Here is a 19,217-nt window from a genome sequence, read left to right on the forward strand (position 1 = left end):
GTTAGGGGGCGGAGGAGGGGGGGGGTGCCAGTGGGGGCCGGGGGGGGTCGTACATGTGTCAGCACTGCGGCGTGTCAGTGTGTGCGCCGCGTTCGTGCATGTGCCACGTAATATGTGTGTACGCGCGTATGTGAATGTGTGTGTTAGTGTGCGCGTTCAGAGAGACCGAAATAACGCGACGACAGCTCTGCGTCCTTTGGCTTCTGAAAGCTCAAGTTTAACTCTCTCCATACGAACGGTGAAAGAGACGACGTTAACAGCGTTTCATCCCAATTACCATCATCAAAATATTGCAAGCAGAAGGCTCTTATACTGAAGAGGTGAATGTTGACAAAGAATACCACAATTCTGACGACGGAAGCTAAAGGTTGGGTCATACAGACACCCACTGGACATCCGAGGGGTCTGTGTAGAGGAGAAGAGAGGACTGGCCGTACTGAGTGAGTTAAAAAGGGAATCAAGTTCATGAACACAAAAATAATGATTTGATAATAATAATAATAATGATGATGATAACAATAATAATAACAATAATAATAACAAAAATAACCATAATAACATTCTCTTCTCTTTCTTCAGTTCTTTTTATCCCTTTTTTTTCTTTCTCCTTTGGCGATGAAGGTTATAATCATTGTCACAATACATTATGATTACACAAATAAATTTATAAACTGGAGTATTTTTCATAGAATCATACACATCAAATTATGACAATGTTTCTGTTTGTACATGCTTTTTTTTTCAGATTACAGTGATACGGCGTCTTGTTAATAATTGACAACAAAAAGAAAAAGGGGGAGAGAAAAAAAAAAGGAGAAAGAACAACTACAGCAACAGCAATCAACTGAATGCAAATACTACTTCTAATATTAATGATTCGAACACAAAGAGAAAGTTAACTATTCGTGGAATTCTGAAGCAGCAGCATCTTAGTTTTTACTAACATGTATACAGTTTCACTTATAAATGGGTGCCAAAAGCTTGAGGACTGACCGACATATTATCCAAACCCACATTAGAATGACATACCAATAACAACAACAATAAAGAGAATTATCATGCCTGACCTACGCACAAACCAAATGGGGTGGGCAGACCTTTAGAGCCTACCCGTGGTTTGTACACATTTGTATAAAAATTGATAATTAAACATATGAATAAATGTATTAAAACATAATGAAGTGAAAACTACGTACAATGCAAGATTACTGAAATAGGATTTTTAAAAACAAAATTTAAAAAGGGCCACTTTGAGCGTACCGTGTGTCTGTGTGCGTGAACTATAAACACTTTTAATTATGCTGCATACGTACTGGTCTATCAAAGCATACTTTTCCTGTCGTATTCATTTCTAACTTGTAAAACGTTTCCATTCTCAAAGTAGAATGCCTCAAACGAACTCAGACCCTGCGTTCTGTAAGTAGTCTTGAAACCAAGCAACGAGTTAGAAAATAGTTCACATTGTTTTAGCAAGTCTACTTATAAATATCAGCTATCTTAATGATGTATAGCTTGAATTCCAGTGATTTTGAACATTGAAAGATAATAATGTAAAATATATATGAATAGATAATCACTTTGAAGAAGTTAAAAACTTTTCATTGCGCGGACGTAGCGGCCTATATGTCGGCCATGTTTAAACAATATGGACGCGGCGGCACGAATTGGAGGGCTGGTATTGTCAACTTCAGCGGAGCCGCCACATAGCACGGGGTCAGCTTTTCTTTCATGCCATGTGTGTGTGTGATCTGCTTGGAACTTTGCGTTATTAGTTACTGGGTCAAATCTTTATGAGGGATGTGTTGCCTTCCCAAGAGCGTGACCTTTGCTAATCACGTAGTTTCGTGGGATATTTCAACTGTAAACAGTGCAATGGTTATTGGAATGTTGACAATTCTTTTTGTGAGTGCGCATTTCGCTATGAATGCGTACATTATGTGCCGTGGACATTGAGCTTTTACAGCACTTCTGGTTCACAAGTTTACGTTTATTCATAAACTGTCACAAACTAAATGAAAATCGAAATGTTTATGGTGTTACTACACCTTTATCTTCATCGATGATGTGAAGTGAATCCGAAAGGATCTTGTAAGTTTTCATAATCATATAATACAAATGTGATGTTGTCAGCTTAAGTGGAGCTGCCACTCAGTGCATTAGAAATAAACAGTTTTTTTTCACAGAAAGCACTCTGCTGTGTGTGTGTGTGTGATATTATAATCATTGACATAGGATGATTTCATAGTTCAATGTTTGCAAATGCTATTCTTGACCCTTGGTAGTAATTCACACATGTGGGATTGTATTCAGTTAGGTTTGTTGTTTTTTTGTTTGTTTGTGTGTGTGTGTGTGTGAGAGAGAGAGAGAGAGAGAGAGAGAGAGAGAGTTCTTGAAACTTTGGTATTTTTTTGTGACAAATTTTATTTTTGTCAGAATTTTTTTTTATGCTTGGCGGTCAAATGGCTTGAGTTTTAGTTTATGCTTTTGTTATAAGACACTGCCAGAATTTGTGCTTTCATTGATCTTTTATTTTTTTTTCTAAATCTATAACTACGCTATGCATATGTTGTGTTTTGTTTTTGTTTTGTTTTTTCATAATAAATAAACAGTTTTGGATGATTGTGTTGAGAAACAAATTGCATTTTAAATGGCACACACACACACACACACACACACACACACACACACACACACACACACTGAAACTTGGTTACAGGCCTACTCCAGATTACCAAGACCTCTGGAACAGACCTGGATAGCCAAGAAATAAAGTCATGATGTACATACTTATTTGTCATAGTATAGTAAAGCACTTGTGGACTGGAGGAAACAAGAAAGGTCCTCAAACCAGTTTACAGCTGTAAAACAAGTAAAACAATGATTTGTCTGGGTACAAGATACTCAGTCAAAACATTGGTCAAATAGATACAACTCCCTAGTTCTGTTGTTCACTTTGTTTAACATATGTTCAGTATGTAAGATACCATAAAACGTGGGTTCATTTTAAAATGTATAAAACATTGAATATATAAGTATGTAGACAGCAGCTTGAATTATTCAGAAATTAAAAAGTCATTGGACAATCCTTTCATTTTTTCTTGCTTTTGTCACACATTACTTGATATGCAAATCTGCCATTACAAACAAATGTTGTTTGGCTGGGCAGCTTATGTGTTATTTATGCGTTTTTTTGTTGTTGCTGTTGTGTTGTTATTTTTGTTGTTTTGTTTCTGTTTTTGTGTTTTCTTCTTGTTCAATGATTTATTCACTGCACTACTGTTTTGAGGTATATTTATATGCTTCAAGAATGTATGCTTCAGTATGACAGTTGTGTGTTTTCTGTTGGTTCTTTCTCATTCTGTGTTTTGAGGTTGTGTGTGTTTTTTGTTGTTGTGCATTTGCTTTGTGTTATTGTTGGGGGGTGGGGGGTATTTTATAGGAGGTGTATTCTGTTTCGTTTTTTGTTGTTGTTTTCTCTTCTTCTTTTTCTTTTTTGTGGGGGGTCTTTTTATTTTGTAATCTGCTTTTGTTTTTCAATTTCTCTTCATCAGTTTATACCCTCCACCTGACTGTCCACTTTCTGTTTATCTCTCTGTGTGTGTACTTTGGTACAACATTATTAATGAACAGATTTTTTTTTTCTTTCAGACTTAAGATGTGTGTACTTCACACATTCTTTGGCCATTCAAGATAACTTCACAGAGTTAAGTGCCAGGATTTGTTTGAACTCAACTTTGAGAACAGGCACTGTGAGTGCAAGATAAGTGCTAGTGGAACAAACAGTTGATGTCGAGGGTGGGAACTAAAAAGCCCACTTCACCTCAAGAAACCCAGACCTGAACTCACCACCATGTGGGGCCATACATAAGACAAGGCCAGGTTCACACAGTGCAACAGTACAAACTCACCCACTTTCAACATGGAAGCTGACGATGCGCTGGTCAGCAGCAGCAGTTCTGAATCAGAGACAGAGGCGGATGAGGATCAGGAAGAGTATTCAGGAGCACTGGGCAACTCTGCTGAAGAACTGACACTACAGGATGACGACAGGAGTCCGTTGTTAGTGCAGCCGCCAGAAGATGCCGGCGAGGCACAAGGGGCGGAAGATGCAGGTGGGTGCAATGTGGAGAGTGCTTTTGTCTCTGTGTGTGTGTGTGTGTGTGTGTGTGTGTGTGTGTGTGTGTGTGTTTAAAGATTGGTTTTGGTGGTGATGATTATGATGATGGGTCAGGTTGCTGATTTGTGGGTGTGTGTGTGTGTGTGAGAGAGAGAGAGAGAGAGTGTATGTGTGTGTGTATGTGTTTGTTTGTTTTTAAACATTGGTGTTGGTGGTGATGATTATGATGATGGGTCAGGTTGGTGATTTGTGGGGGTGGGTTTGTGTGTGTGTGTGTAAACTGATTTCATTCCATGGGTCATTTTACTCTGCCAGTGCAGCATGATTTTCTCATCTCTTCTTTTCCAACAAAAGCGCAGGGGATAAAACATTCATCTGTTCAGTTTGTCAACACATTCCAAAATTCTGTCATAACTCATCTCTTCTTTTCCAACAAAAGCGCAGGGGATAAAACATTCATCTGTTCAGTTTGTCAACACATTACAAAATTCTGTCATAACTCATCTCTTCTTTTCCAACAAAAGCACAGGGGATAAAACATTCATCTGTTCAGTTTGTCAACACATTCCAAAATTCTGTCATAACTCATCTCTTCTTTTCCAGCAAATGCAAAGGGGATAAAACATTCATCTGTTCAGTTTGTCAACACATTCCAGAATTCTGTCATAACTCGTCTGTTCTTTGTCAACACATTTGTCATAACATTCTAATGAATTTCATTTTTGGCTCACAAATCTAAATAAAGTCAGTCTGAGTGTAATAATCCTGATTCAGTTGTCTGTGTATGTATTTAGACTATATATCATACAGATATGTGTACATGTGTGTGTGCTCATCCATGGTAAACTTTTGAAAAATCATTTTTGTCTGGAAATACTTTGTCAGCACTAAATTTGGATTAAACAGGGGGAAAAAATCTTTGAAGTCTTTCAGTGCATACCAATTAATGAATTAAAGAGTGTAAATGATCATCCAGATTAAACCATATTTCTGGATCATGAATGTTTTTATTTAGCTCAGCCTCCGGATCCATGCGATTTTCTTGGGTCATTGTTGGAGCTGCCATATTAGGGTTTGATTAAGTTGCAGTTTTAATATGTTCTTTTTAAGAAATTGCCAGAGAGAGATCACACACAGTGGAAATATGCCATCAGCTTCTTTAATGCGTACCAGTATTTTAAAGATGGTACTGAACTAACAAAACCTAATCTGTTAAAAATCCAATTGACAACTCAGTTTTGCATCTGTCATCTGCTGTTTTGCCTGAACAGTCATCACAGTGGGATTCTTTCAGCATGCAGTAGTTTACTTTTGATTTTGAAGTATCTGAGCAGCAAAGTTATTGAAAAAGAGGGAAGTAGGTTTTACCTACTTTACAGCTCAACAGATATTCACATCAAGTTAAACTGCTTGGATACTGCACATTTATTAAAGAAATGTGAATCCAGACTGTCTAGGACTGTCTACTGGCACACCATTTCAAAAGATCTGCCAGAATCTGCCTTTTCATTGTGAGTGTTACTAAGCGAAAAATATCATTTGGATCAACTGAAGCAGTTAGCACATCATCCAGTTACAGAAATTTTCTTTGTCATTACATTCCTGTGTAGAGTCTTGCTCAAGTGTTTGGAGTTTTTGTCATGATTCATCAGAGATAGAAGATTATGATAAAGACAAGGAAAGTAAGACTATGATAGATGTATATCATAAATGTATATTATGATCCAGCATTAATGTTGTTTGTTTTTTTTTTTTTGGTTTTGGTTTTTTTTTTCTTTTGTTGTTGTTGTTGGTTGTTGTTGTTTTTTTTTGGGGGGGTGCTTTTTATTGTGGTGGTTGTTTTGTTTTTATTTGGGGGTGGGGGGTGTTGTTGGTTTTAAATCAGCAGGAATCCCATGTGACATGCTCCCATAAAACACACACACACACATACACACACACACACACACACACACACACACACACACACACACACACACACACACACACACACACACAGTGCAACAGTTTTGCCCCTGTGGTTACACACACTGTGGCAATGTGTGTGTGTGTGTGTGTGTGCGCGCGCACATGGTAGCTGGGTGTGAGTGCAACTGCACATATGTGTACATAATATGGACCTGTACTACTTGTCTTCTTTCAGGAGAGTAACAATAAAACTTGTAATTGGAGCAAAGTATGTTTCTGACAAGTATTTAACTACAAAAAAAAAATTGTCTTGCTTCATTTTGCCAGACCTGTACTACCTCTCTTCTTTCAGGAGAGTAATAATAAAACTTGTAATTGGAGCAAAGTTGGTATGTTTATGACAAGTGTTTATAATACATGTTTCACTTGCCACACCTGTGCTACTACTAGTAATCTGTCTGCTTTCAGGAGACTAATGATAATTAATAAAATTAAAAGCGAGTATGTTTATCACAAGTGGGTATTATATCAAACATCTTATTTTGTTTCCAGACCTCCCTTTCGAGGAGGAGGGGGAGGGGGAAGGAGCAGAGGAGGTGATCTCTGAACCAGCACAGGACCTCTCCGACAAGAGGGATTTGGAGAAGAAGAAGAAAAAGAAGAAGAAGAAAAAGTGAGTGCTTGATTACCCATGTTTTGTATTCATCTGTTGGGTTTCATAGATGCACAAATCTGGGCTCAAAATACCTTCATATCTGATTGTCCAGGACAGCTAAACCTTGTGGTGTGGGGGGGGGGGGGATAAGTGGAAATGTTGTTTCCACTTGTCCGTTGGGGCGACCCATTTCTGGTTGTGGCAATGAAATGAGGGTGAATGAGCAGTCAGCTTTTTTGCAGACTTCTCAGTTCCTTTCTCCACTATTTCACTTTAACAACCCCACCCTCATCCCCACCCGCTCAGAAGAGTCCTCAGAACACACTGGACATGTGACCATACAAGCATATTTTTTTTCACACTTAGGTTTTGTTCTGTTGCTGTGTTTGTATGATCAACTGTCTCTCTCATCTTCCCTTCTCCTGTTCTGTCCTGTCACTGTCTCTGATGCACTGATTTCTTTTGTGAACTTTTTGTCTGCATTACCTGTGATCTCATGAAATCTATGATTATTTTCAGCAAAAAAAAAAAGAAAAAAACAAAGTGTGCATGAGAAGGAGTTGTGAATCAATCGTAAAGATATAAGCAGATGAATGAAAAGGACAAACTAACATAAGACACAGGTTGAGAATAAATAGTAGAGTTATTTTGCAATCTCATCTGTTGTAAATTGTGTGCAGATACACAATGCCTGTTGAAAGTTTGGAAAACTGGTTTGATGAATCAAAATAGGGGATCTGTAAGATAGCAAAGTAATATTAGTGGGCCCACTTGGCATGGGGTGCAAAGTGCTTAATATTTCAGCTAATGATCCAAGAGTCAATAATCATGTGATAAATTATGTGAATCTCATTGTTTAAGGAAATGGTAGCAGTAGATGGCACAGAAGAAGATAGTTTTTTCTTTCCCTCTGATGCTGCTTTCCTCTTCACAGATAGCGCTGAAACAACATTGAAACGACTCAGAGACCTGAGTTTTCAAACTTGCAGATATAAACTGCCAACCTGTCACTCATGAACGATGAATTTAGACTGTATCACTTTGTGTAAGTCTGAAGATGTCTTTATCAAATTCCACTTAGAACCAACATGTCAGCTGGACAGAGCACACACACATACACAAGCCATTGTCCTCTGGTGTATAATCCTCCCTTGTGGAACTTTACTCCTCAGTGGGGGAAAAATGAGTTAAACAGAAGAGTATCATATTTTGAGGACACACACACACACACACACACACACACACACACACACACACACACACACACACAAGACATAGCCCGCTGGTGTATAATCCTCCATTGTAGAACTTTACTTCTCAGTAAGGAAACAAAATTTGTAAAACAGAAGAGTTTATTTTGGAGTGAAATGAGTTTGTTGACCAATGTATTGGCAGATGTCTCTATCAAATTACACTTACTTTCCAGAACCAACAATGTCAGCTGGTTAGAGCTCTCACACAGCAACACACAGACACACACACACACACACACACACACAAACAAAAAAACAAAACAAAAAAAAAACATCCTCCTCCTGTGTATAATCCTCCATTGTAGAACTTTGCTTCGTAGCGGAGAAAAAAATGTGTAAAACAGAAGACTGAAGAGTATTGTATTTTGGAGTGAAACGAGTTTGTTGACCAATGATTGTCCCCCTTGGTGGGGTGGGGTGGGGTGGGGTGGGGTATGTGAGGCACAATGTGACAGGTGACGGTGACATGGTCAACATGGGATCTGTGGGGAACAAGGTCAGATTTGTGAGGATTGGACAGTGACATCTTGTATAGGTCAGCAGCCAGGATATATTTGAGAATGTGGCCCGCAGATAACAGACTGGTTCTTCATTGCTTATCAGAAGCCAGTGCCCCATACAGAGTTGTATTGTGTGACATTGTCCCATTAGATTTTTCTGTGTGTAATTAAGGTAACTGTACAGCACCTTATTTTCTCACTCTTTTCTCTCCTTTTTTTAAAGGGGGGGGGGGGGGGGGGGGGTCTTATTTGCAAGTTTATCTGTTTTACTTTCAAAGTGGGTTTTTCTGCAGACTTCTGCCAGACTTGTATCCCTTTCCGTGCTGTGGATTCTTTTATGTGTGCTAACATTAAGAATTGAGCATAGAGATTCACTGCTGACGGTTATTATTTCACATAGATGACCAAAAACAGACAAAGTTAATCACCATGTTGGTTGTTGTTTAATAAATCAGACATTTATGTCAAATCATCATGAAAGAAAAGTGCCCCTTGCAAAGTGCCCCAGACTGTTTTGAGGACCCTTTTCTCTTTCTTTGTCTTTATCTCTCCCTCTGTAAGATATGTTAATGGTAGAATCATTAGCAATTTCTATGTTCAGATACATGTCTGTTCATGCAATTAGTCTTCTGCTATGTTCTTTTTTCTTTCGTTCTTTTTTTTTTTTTTTTTATCTTTCGTCCTTCTCTCCCCAACTCACTTTCTTTCCCCACCTCTCCAACTTCCAGCCAACTTCCACTGGGGTTTTTTTTTATACTTTTTTTTTTTTTATCTGTTTCAGTACCATTCATTGAAAGCCACAACAATGCTTTTGCAAATGAATAAATGTCCGTGGAAATTGATACATGAATAAAAATGAATGGGATAAAGAGAGAGCAGTGCGGCAAGCTATAAAAGCATTTGTCAGTCGAGGCTATAAAGGTCCGCAAGTCAGTGGTTGAACGGGAACAAAATTTGTGGCCAAGTGTGGAAAGGAGCAGAAATAAAGCGCCGATGGCGCCATCAAGAGGCCATAATGTTTCCTCCTTTCTTCCCCTTTCATTTCCCCACACACACATTCGGCAGGCATGGGGTTCACGCTTCACACCATAAAACGCCTTGACTACGCATACCCATGGCGTCAGCTGCCTGGATGGTACTAGCAGGAGAATGAAAAGGCAAATGGTTGAGTTAGTCCAGCTGAAGGCCGGAAAAGAAAAAAAGAAAAGAAAAGATAACTGAAAAGGTAAATGTTTGAGTCAGTCCAGCTGAAGGGTTACAGGAAAAGAAGAGAAGAGAGAAAAAAAAAAGGAGAAAAAAGAAAAGGTGCCATGAGGAAAGCCAGGTTTGGAGTGGTGTGTATGAAAATATCAGTTGTGTAAGCAAGCTTAGTCAGTTAGTGCCTCTGCCAAATACTGTCGTGCGTCAGATCAGGGTATTACTGGGGTCAGGTTGGCACCCAACTTGTGAACCCTGCTGTTACAGGCTCATGCTGAAATGGTCTGCAATCAGCAGGGTAGAGAGCAGGCCTCAGTACACCACAAGAGTGTTTAAGTGGGGGCTGGCTTTTGGCTGTGAAGATCCAGTGAAGTGTGTCACTGACTCTTAGTACAGCCTGTTCTCTTTCTTTCTTTCTTTCCTTTGTTGTAAAGGGTGGGGAGGCGTTAACATTAGACGTAAGAGGCGGATCGGTTTTCACATCAGGAAGTCAAATTCGATGATAATGTATGTTTCATGTCGAGTGCTCCCATCGAGAAACAGAATAATTTAGTGATAAGAATCTCTGCTGTATTGCCAGTTGGTCACATTTGAGTGATTTTGTTTTCACTGCGTGTGTAAGAGAGGAGAATTGCTTATTGCAGCATGTGGCGTGTTTGTCCAACTGTGGATAAATGTCAGTCAGGTTATAAACAGAACACTTCTCGTCTCACAGTTTCAGTGTCTGCAGGTGAATGTCGGCCCACGAAGATTTCTTATAGATATTGTATTCTAGATGGGGATGTAGATAGACAGAGAAAGAGAGAAAGAGGGGATGGGGGGTTTGGGGGAAGGAGGGGAGGGGGGATAATTATAACACAGTCTGTAAGCCATAATGATGTAGAAAGTCTTACATTAAAAAGAAAAAGCTAGAAATGATATAATAAAAGTCATCTCAACGGGTGTGATAGCTGAGAGCCTGAATTGTTGGATTTTTAAACTGGTGGTCCTGGGTTTGAATCCTGTTGAACCTGTCAGTGTATCTAATCCCCTTCATGAAAATATACATGCACTGATGCAGGACATCAGATCCACATGTTGTGCATCCTGCAGTCCACAACAGTGTTTGATGAGTTATGGAAATATGAACATATTCAAGATGTACCCACCCCCAGAAACAGTATACAGCTGCATGAATTGTGGAATAAAATTGATTATAATATGTTTGTGTAACTTGAAGATCCTACATGTAAGCATACATTGTGTGCTTTAAAAGGAATTTAATAAAAGGATGATTTATTTCTCTTCTTAACTCCATTATATTTATTATAAAAAATTAAAAAAAATTTAAAAAGGAATTCCGTGAAAGGGTAAATTGCTCTCCTCTTTCCTCTTAGTCTGTTAATCAATAAACCGTCTTTTGTTGTTGTTGTTGTCTGTCAGATTATCCATGGATTTATCTGTGATAGCTGTTCCCTCTTTGCCTCTGTCTGCTGATTTATCTCTTTATCAATATCAGTTTAGCAAGACACCATCTCTGTTTACCTGTCTGTCCATCAGCTTATCTATCTCATCTGTCTGTATGCATGTGTGTACATCACTATCAGTGTTTCATTGTCCATCTGTCTTTTTTTTATTTCATACATTTATTTTCATTTCTTTATCTTTCTGCTTACTTTTTTTTTCTATTTCAGTTTTTTAATGTTATTTATTCATTTATTATTTATTTATTTATTTATTTATTTATTCATTGATTTAATGATGTGTGTGTGTGTGTGTGTGTGTGTGTGTGTGTAGTCACATTTTGGTGTGTGTATGTAACATAGATATAATGTTTTATGTTAACAAAAGCGTTTTTGTAAAGCACCTAGAGCAGATTTCTGGATAGTGTGCTATATAAGTATCCATTATTATTATTATTATTATCCTTTTCTTTGTTTCTGCACCTTTTGGTTTTTTCCTCAAGTCAAGGTCTGACTAAGCGCGTTGTGTTATGCTGCTAGTCAGGCATCTGCTTATCAGATGTGGTGTAACGTATATCACTGTATGTATTTGTCCAAACGCAGTGACGCTTTCTTGAGAAAACTGAACTATCATTTGTGTGATTCCGTCTCTGTTTTTCTGTAATGTGTCTGTTTCTCTGTCCCTCTGTCTCTCTCTCACGTGCAAGCGCGCGCGCATGCACACACACACACACACACACACATGCACATGCACATATATGTACCAAACATGTGGTGTACGTGCACACTCACACATACGCACAATTTTTTTTTTCTATTCCTTAACTCACAAAAGATGAAAAGAAAAGATAGGTCTAAAGAGTGGTGTATAAAAGACTTCACATATTCCAGAAAGTCCGCTGCCAGGTCGATCGAGGGAGCGGTTGTTCACTGAAGTGTGGCGCGGTCACGTATGGCAGCCGAGAGCTTTGATGTGTGAAACAAGCTGGCACGGTGACAGGCATTCCACTCAGGTGCCGCCTGGCAAGAGTGCTGTGTAGATTAGGGAGGCTAAGGATTCAGGAATCGGATGGGTTTATTCGCAGTTTAAGGCTTTGTCCCCTCATGAAGAGGTAGTGAGGGAACGATCTGTGTCAAAAAGATTACGTGACATGCGTTTTTGTTTGACACAGTAGAACGGATCAGTTTTGCGCCAGTTGTAATCATGTAGTACTTATACTAGAAGAAAGGGGGTGATAGAATAGAATGATTTGAAAAAAAAAAAGAATTGTTTGTTTAGTTTATCTGTTTAGTTTTCAAGAAGACTCAGGGACTGAGTCGATGACTGATGCAAATTTCTATAACAACATACTTTGCAGATTATTTATGATAATAATAATGATAAGAAGAATGACAGTACTACATTTATACTGTGCTTTCAAACCTCTCAAAATGCTTTTTCAATAACGCTACACTTACAGTCACACACACACACACACACACACACACACACACACACACACACCTTTTTTTTCTTTTTTCTTTTTTTTTCTTTTTTTTTTGTGTCTGCTTTTTTTTTTCTTTTTTTTTTTTTGTCTGCCTAAGGTAGGGAGTAACTCCTTCCTTCCCTCCCCCTCTCCCTTCCTCTCCCAGAGGACTAGTAGAGGCAGTCAGGTCTCTGGGGGTGAAATGGAACTGGTGGTGATCCAGCGACACTTTGAGAGGCTCTTGACCCGTCTGAGCCTGATGTCCATTGTGTGGTTGTTGGACAGGCGGGGTTTTATTGTCTCCTTCAGGGTCCCTTTGCACTTTTCCAGTCATTGTCTCTCAAACTCTGGTCCCTTAACCCTTTCACCGCCAAACTCGCGTTTAGGCACAGGCATGGTAGAGGATCCGTGTCACTGAAAGGTGGCCATTCATTGGTCTGTTATCCATGAACCTACTGCTCTTAATGTTCGGTGGTAGGATAGGCCATATTTTCTATACATCGCAGAGGGAATCCCCAGCTATTCTTAGCCACTGTCTTTTCTGTCTTTATACCACAAGGGAATTCTGTACTCTAAATTGACTGGCAGTGAAAGGGTTAATAAAGGATTTGAGTGTGGTGTGTGTGTGTGCGCGAGAGAGAGAGAGAGAAGGTTAGTGAGGAGGAAGGTATGTGTTTGTGGAAGAGGGCAGTGGGGAGTGGGTGGGGGGGGGACAGTTAGTGATGAGAAGGGTGTGGTGTGTATGTGTGAGAGAGAGGTTGGTTGTGAGGAGGGTGTGTGTATATATATAATATATATGTGTGTGTGTCTGTGTATGTCTGTTTGTGTCTGTGTCTGTGTGCGAGTGTGTGTGAGTGATTGGTGCGGAAAGTGTGTGTATATCATATGTGTGTGTGAGTGTGTATGCCTTTGTGTGTGCCTCTGTGTGTGTGTGTGTCTGTGTGTTCATGGTTGGCGAGGAAAGTGTACATGTGTATGTTTCTGTGTCTGTGTGATTGATTGGTGGTGAGGAGAGAGAAAGAGAGAGAGAAAGACAAGCAACAAGATTATTGCACACACATAGAGTGACACACACACACACACACACACACACACACACACACACACACACACAGAGGTCCAACCAGTCAGTCGACCAGTCAGGTTGCATGCAGCAGCAGCAGTACACTATACTGCGTGGCGGTGGGTCACCTATCAGCAGAGAAAGCTGATAAGCGGCGGAAAGTCAAACAGGGGAATCAGAGGCTTGTTAAAGACCTCCTCACATTTCAGTGGACAGGTACCCCCCCCCCCCCCGCCCCCCCCTCCGCTCCCCTGTCAGTCACTTCAGGGTGGACAAAGGTATCGGTCATTACTATTGCCCGTCCGCGCTTGGCACCCACCCGATAAAATCTGTCCGCTGGTGATTTATCCTTAGGCCCCCCCCCCCCCCCCCCACCCCTCATCTCTCGCCCTATTTCCACCACCTAATCCTTCATCCCCCACCCCCCACCCCCCTTGCCTAAACCCCTCCTGTCCCCTCCGTTTTTTTTCTTTTTCTTCCCCCCCCCCACCCCCCATTATTGTGTTCATGGAGATATTACAGGGAGAGGTGGGGGGGGGGGGGTGTTTGTGTGTGAGGCTTTCTGGCACTGAAAACTTGGCTGTTGATTTCTCGTTTTGAAATTGTGTTTTGATTGCTGGACCCAAAGAAAAGCTGGTTTGCTGTGTTATTGTTTGTTTGGTTTTTGTTTGTACGTTTGTTTGTTTTGGACTGGGTGTGTTTGGACTGGCAAAATCAATGATTTCAGTTTGAGTGGGGTTTTTTTTGTTTGTTTGTTTTTTTGTTTGTTTTTGTTTTCTTTTCTTTTCTTTACTTTTTTTTTTAATGAATGCGCCCAGGCTACAAGATAAAACTAAAAGGAAATTTTCTTATCTCCAAAAGAGAAATTCTGGACAGTTTTGGCAGTTTTGCAGACTTAGAAAGGTGACATTGAAAAGAGCTGGTCTTTTCTCTTTTTTACACACACAACATACATGCATCAGTAACTGCACACACACACACACACACACACACACACACACACACACACACACACACACATATATATATATATATATGACCAGTTTCCACTAAACACATATTTGTCTTTAGAAGATGTTATGAATAATCATTTATAACTCCGACAAATTTCTGAGCGTTTGAATCAAAGTCCATTTGGTATCTGCCTTTTATTGTTCATGTTTGTGTTATAATGAGCATGCCTTATCCTGTTTCAGGAATGTTTGAGATAGGTTTCACTTTACTCTCTGTCAGTCCAGTCTTTAGCGGTTCTTCCTTTTAATCTCTGACACTTGTTATGTCTCCTTCCCTGTCTCAGTCATTCCACCACCTTTTTCCATCACCCCCCCCCCCCCAACCCAACCCACTCTCCAACCCCCAACATGCACACATACACATACCACATAATTCCCCCATCTAATAGCGCTTAACAGTGAAAAGACGTTAAAGTAAAGAGAGAAAAAGAAAGAAACACACACACACACACACACACACACACACGCACACACATGAAAGAAGCTTGAACAAATGACATCAGCTTATGCATATTTACATAGAACCAGTGTGGCAGGTCATGTGTTGAGCACTTGCCAAGTGACGATCGGCGATTCTGCTGTAAATGCTTCGCTGTGTAATGGTTTGAGAACACACGTTGAATTCGTCATATGAAGGTCTCTCACTGTGTGTGTGTGTGTGTGTGTGTGTGTGTGGGTGTGTGTGTCTGTAAGCAGGTGTACACTTTTGTTTGTATCCATACATGTTTTACATGTATGTTGGGGGTGAGCTTAAATTAACTGAGATGAGAAAAGTAGCAGATTGCCCACATTCAAACTAGAATCAAAGGTTGTGAGGCAACATGTATTCTTGTTTGAAAACCAAAACAAAAGATCCCAAACCTTCACTATCATTAAAGAATGATTGGTATCAAAATGCACCTCTCTATATCTATCAAGTGATGTATTATTCTATATCTGTCTGTCTATTTATCTATCTTATTTATTTATCTATATCTATCTGTCTGTCTGTCTATCTGTGTATCCATCTATCTATCTGCGTACATCCTTGTCTTTTTGCGTGTTTCGGATACATTGTTGGACTGAAGTTGTGTGATTCAATGAGTATGTATTTTTATTGTGTCCCCCACACCCCAAAAGGGGGAAAAGAATTAAATTTCTTTGAATCTTTGAATCAAAAACCGTCCTGCAAAGCACTATGGAAGGAGGATGGAAATGTGGGTCGACAACGCCAAGAGCTGGTCTGACACCATCAGGGACTGGACGGGGATGACCTTCACAGATTTTCTCTTAGACAGCTGCCAGCAGAACTGTGTGGAGGAGGTTGTCTGTCTCTTCAGCCCTCATGTCCCCCCCCCCCACCCCCCCACGCCCCCCACCCCCACCCCCTCCAACCCTCCCAACCCCCCCTGATGGCTCCCATGTTGAGGGACTGATGGTGATGATGATGATGATGGATTATATGCAACATGATTTAATTTGATTTGACTTCCTGTCTTTGGACATTTTTTTTTCTTCTTTTTTTTCTTTTTTTTCTTTTTTTTTCCATTGTCTAGTATCAAATATGGGGCTTCTGTTTTTCGGATCTGATGATTTACAGTAAAATATATCCGCAAAGAAAACAGTTGTGCAGTTTGTGTAATGTTCAGAAAGGTTCACTGCATGAGTTTGCTTCATAATTTTATATATATATATATATATATATATATATATATATATCTGTTTTACAGAACTGCTGTTTTTGTTTCAGATTTTTGTACATCTGCCTGACAAACTGCAAGTACGATGTTGGTAAGTCTTGGCTTTGTGCATGACTTGGTTTTAGACTTATGTGTGTGTGTGTAGGTATGTGTGTGTGTGTGTGTGTGTGCCTCAGAATTTGGGATAGTTTCTTTGTGTGTGTGTGTGTGTGTGTGTTTACAGTCTTTTCACTATAAATGATATCAGACAAGTTGTTTGTGTATTTACATGTGTGAGTGTGTGTATGTGCATGGGTGTATATGCATACGTGTATGTGCGTGTGTGTGTGTGTGTTTGGATAGCTTAAGAGTAATCTGGTAGTGCTTGGCAGTTGTGTGTCATTTTTGTTATTCCATGCAAAACTGCTGCCCTTTCTTACATTGTGCTGCACATCCCAGAAGTTGGATGTGTGTGTGTGTGTGTGTGCACGAGTGTGTGGGGTTTCAAGAGGGGGGGTGTTGGGATGGTGACGGGTGGGGGGGGGGGGGGGGGTTAGAGGGTGTGTTTGTGTGTGTGTGTACATGAGTGTGTGTGGCCTCAAGAGGGTGTGTGTGAGAGTATGGGGGTCAGGGTGGGGGGGACTAAGAGAGAGAGAGAGAGTGTGTGTGTGTGTGTGTGTGCATGTGTGCGCACATGTGTTTGGGGTTACAAGAGGGTGTGAGTGTGTGTGCACGCATGTGTGGGGCTTGAAGAGGGTGTTTGTGTGTTTGTAAGAGAGACAGACAGACAGGCAGACAGACAGACAAACAGAGTGTCTGTGTCTAAACAGCTTAAACAATAATTTTGGTAGCGCTTGACAATCATAACTTGTCATTTTGTTACATCAAAACGGAAACTGCTACTGTGTGCAGCAGTGTGTTGTGCAATACGTCGCACATTCTGGTAAGTTTGGCTAGTGTGCACGCAGAGCTTAAGAACAATTTTAGGTAGTGCTGGAACATAGTCACCTGGTCATTTTTTTGTCACTTATAAACGGTGGCTTCATCGCTGTGGTGTGGCTGTGCAGTGCGGCGCACAGCGCGGAAGTTTGGCTTCAAGGAGGTGTCAGAGGACGAGGAGTGGACGCTGTACTGGACCGACTTCTCTGTGGCTCTGGAGCGAGTCATGGACATGAAGAAGTACCAGGTGGGTGAGCACAGCCCTGGCTGGGCAGGTTGGTTGGTCGGTCAGTCAGTCTGTCGGTCAGCCAGTGTTGGTCCGTGTAACAGCCTCTTTTGTACCCCTGCTTCTCCTTCTTCTTCTTGTCAGTAGAGGCTCACCCAGAACCATTCCCTACCTTTTACAATAACTTGATTTTTTAACCTGCTCCAACGCCCCACCCCCATCCAACCCCCATGACCCCCCTTGAAATGGATATTTCAGGTTATTCTAGGCTAACTTGAAATGCCCCCTTGGGATAAATTTTGAGCCAGTTGGAATCAATATAGGCTGTTTAAGTAGGAGTCCTCCCCCCCCCCCCTTGTTTGCTTCCAGAAAGGTGTAATGGTGGGTTGAGGTGGTGGGGGTGGAGGGGTCAGTGAAAGCCGGCCCTGAATGATGCCCTGTTCTGTTTTCAGTAGCTTGATCATACCTGTAGAAAAGGAGGTATTTCCAACTATAGGGGAGTAAGTGGGTCAGGGAGGTGTTGGGGGTCAGGGGGGGGGGGGGGGGGGGGGGGGGGTCATTCCAGGCTAGCCCAGAATGACCCAGGGGTAAAACCCAGCAGGGGTGGGTAGTTTTAGGCTGTTACACTGGTATACCACTGCTGCTGCTGCTTTGAAAGTATATCCAGTGTAAACAAACCCCACCCCAGTGCCATTTCCTCTTATCCCCCCCCTCCTCCGCCCCGCCTGCCCCCTCCCTCCCTCCATCCTCCCCTGTCTACTACTTTCGTCTGATTCTGTGTGTGTTATGCTGGTTTGCTGTGGCGTTGTTTTGTAGTGTTGCTGGTGCTGTGACTGCTAGGCAGAAACCATGTTTTGTGAGGAAGAGGAATTTTGTTGATGTTCCATCACATGTACTGGTACCTCCCAGGCACAGGGTTTCCTGAAATAAACACATCTTGTCTTGTCTTGTCTTGTCTGGGTGATAGACCACTTGTTAAATAAAGTATTATCAGTTTGCACATTAGAATGTTATCATTAGAATTAATTAATTATAAGGGGCATAGTTAAAGTCATCTTGTGAAGCTGGGTTGGTTGGCATGGAGGTGTAGGGTATCTGGTTGTCTTTTGATTGAACACACAGTTGTGAGAAGTGTGGATAGTTTTGCCTCTTCTCTCTCTCTCTCTCTCTCTCTCTCTCTCTCTCTCTCTCTCTTTGTGACTTTGACACAGTTTAACAAACAACAATACATGGATGAGAAACTGCTACTAGTTAGTGATAGAGAGGTTACTTCTGTGATAATAGTACATAACTAGTATGTCTTCTGTTTAGAGAGAGAGTGTCTTGTGTGTGTGTGTGTGTGTGTATGTGTGTGTGCATATATCTCTCATTGTGTGTGTGTGTGTGTGTGTGTGTGTGTGTGTGCATATATCTCTCATTGTACAATATGACCAATCTGTCATGCACAACTGTTGTTTTTGCCTAACAAAACTGGTTTTGATGATAGCATACCAGAAGATAGCTGTGGTGTGCTGTGTCTTTGTTGTTTTTTTTATGGGTGTGTGTGTGTGTGTGGAGTTGACCAGAACATTAACCCCTTACCTGCTGAGCTTTGAGTGACAGGAGATCAGTGGTGCATGAATTGTGAAATACTGTTCCTACTTTGTTTGTGTGCACCGGGTAGTGGTGTTAATTGATTTCGTTGAACAATGGTAATGGATGTAAGCAGAGGAAGAGGTCCAGGTAAAGACTGGTGACTGACGTCCTGTAAGTTCAGTCTGATCGTCTCAGTGGGGTGGCG

The 19,217-nt window shown here is 40.8% G+C and overlaps 1 protein-coding gene across 6 annotated transcripts in view; it reads left to right on the forward strand.

Moving 5' to 3' along the window:
• The first annotated feature begins 1,634 nt into the window (after positions 1-1,634).
• Positions 1,635-19,217, forward strand: part of LOC143296869 (tubulin polyglutamylase ttll6-like) — an 82,265-nt gene continuing 64,682 nt past the window's right edge. For all 6 annotated transcript variants that reach the window (XM_076608835.1, XM_076608836.1, XM_076608837.1 and 3 more), the window contains exons 1-5: positions 1,635-1,713; positions 3,649-4,112; positions 6,578-6,698; positions 16,344-16,384; positions 17,340-17,458. In XM_076608835.1, coding sequence (XP_076464950.1) covers positions 3,920-4,112; positions 6,578-6,698; positions 16,344-16,384; positions 17,340-17,458 — 474 coding nt within the window. In that variant the 5' untranslated portion in view covers positions 1,635-1,713; positions 3,649-3,919. The remainder of the gene's footprint in view (positions 1,714-3,648; positions 4,113-6,577; positions 6,699-16,343; positions 16,385-17,339; positions 17,459-19,217) is intronic.

This window comes from Babylonia areolata, chromosome 22 (assembly GCF_041734735.1).
Source record: "Babylonia areolata isolate BAREFJ2019XMU chromosome 22, ASM4173473v1, whole genome shotgun sequence".
NCBI lineage: Eukaryota > Metazoa > Mollusca > Gastropoda > Neogastropoda > Buccinidae > Babylonia > Babylonia areolata.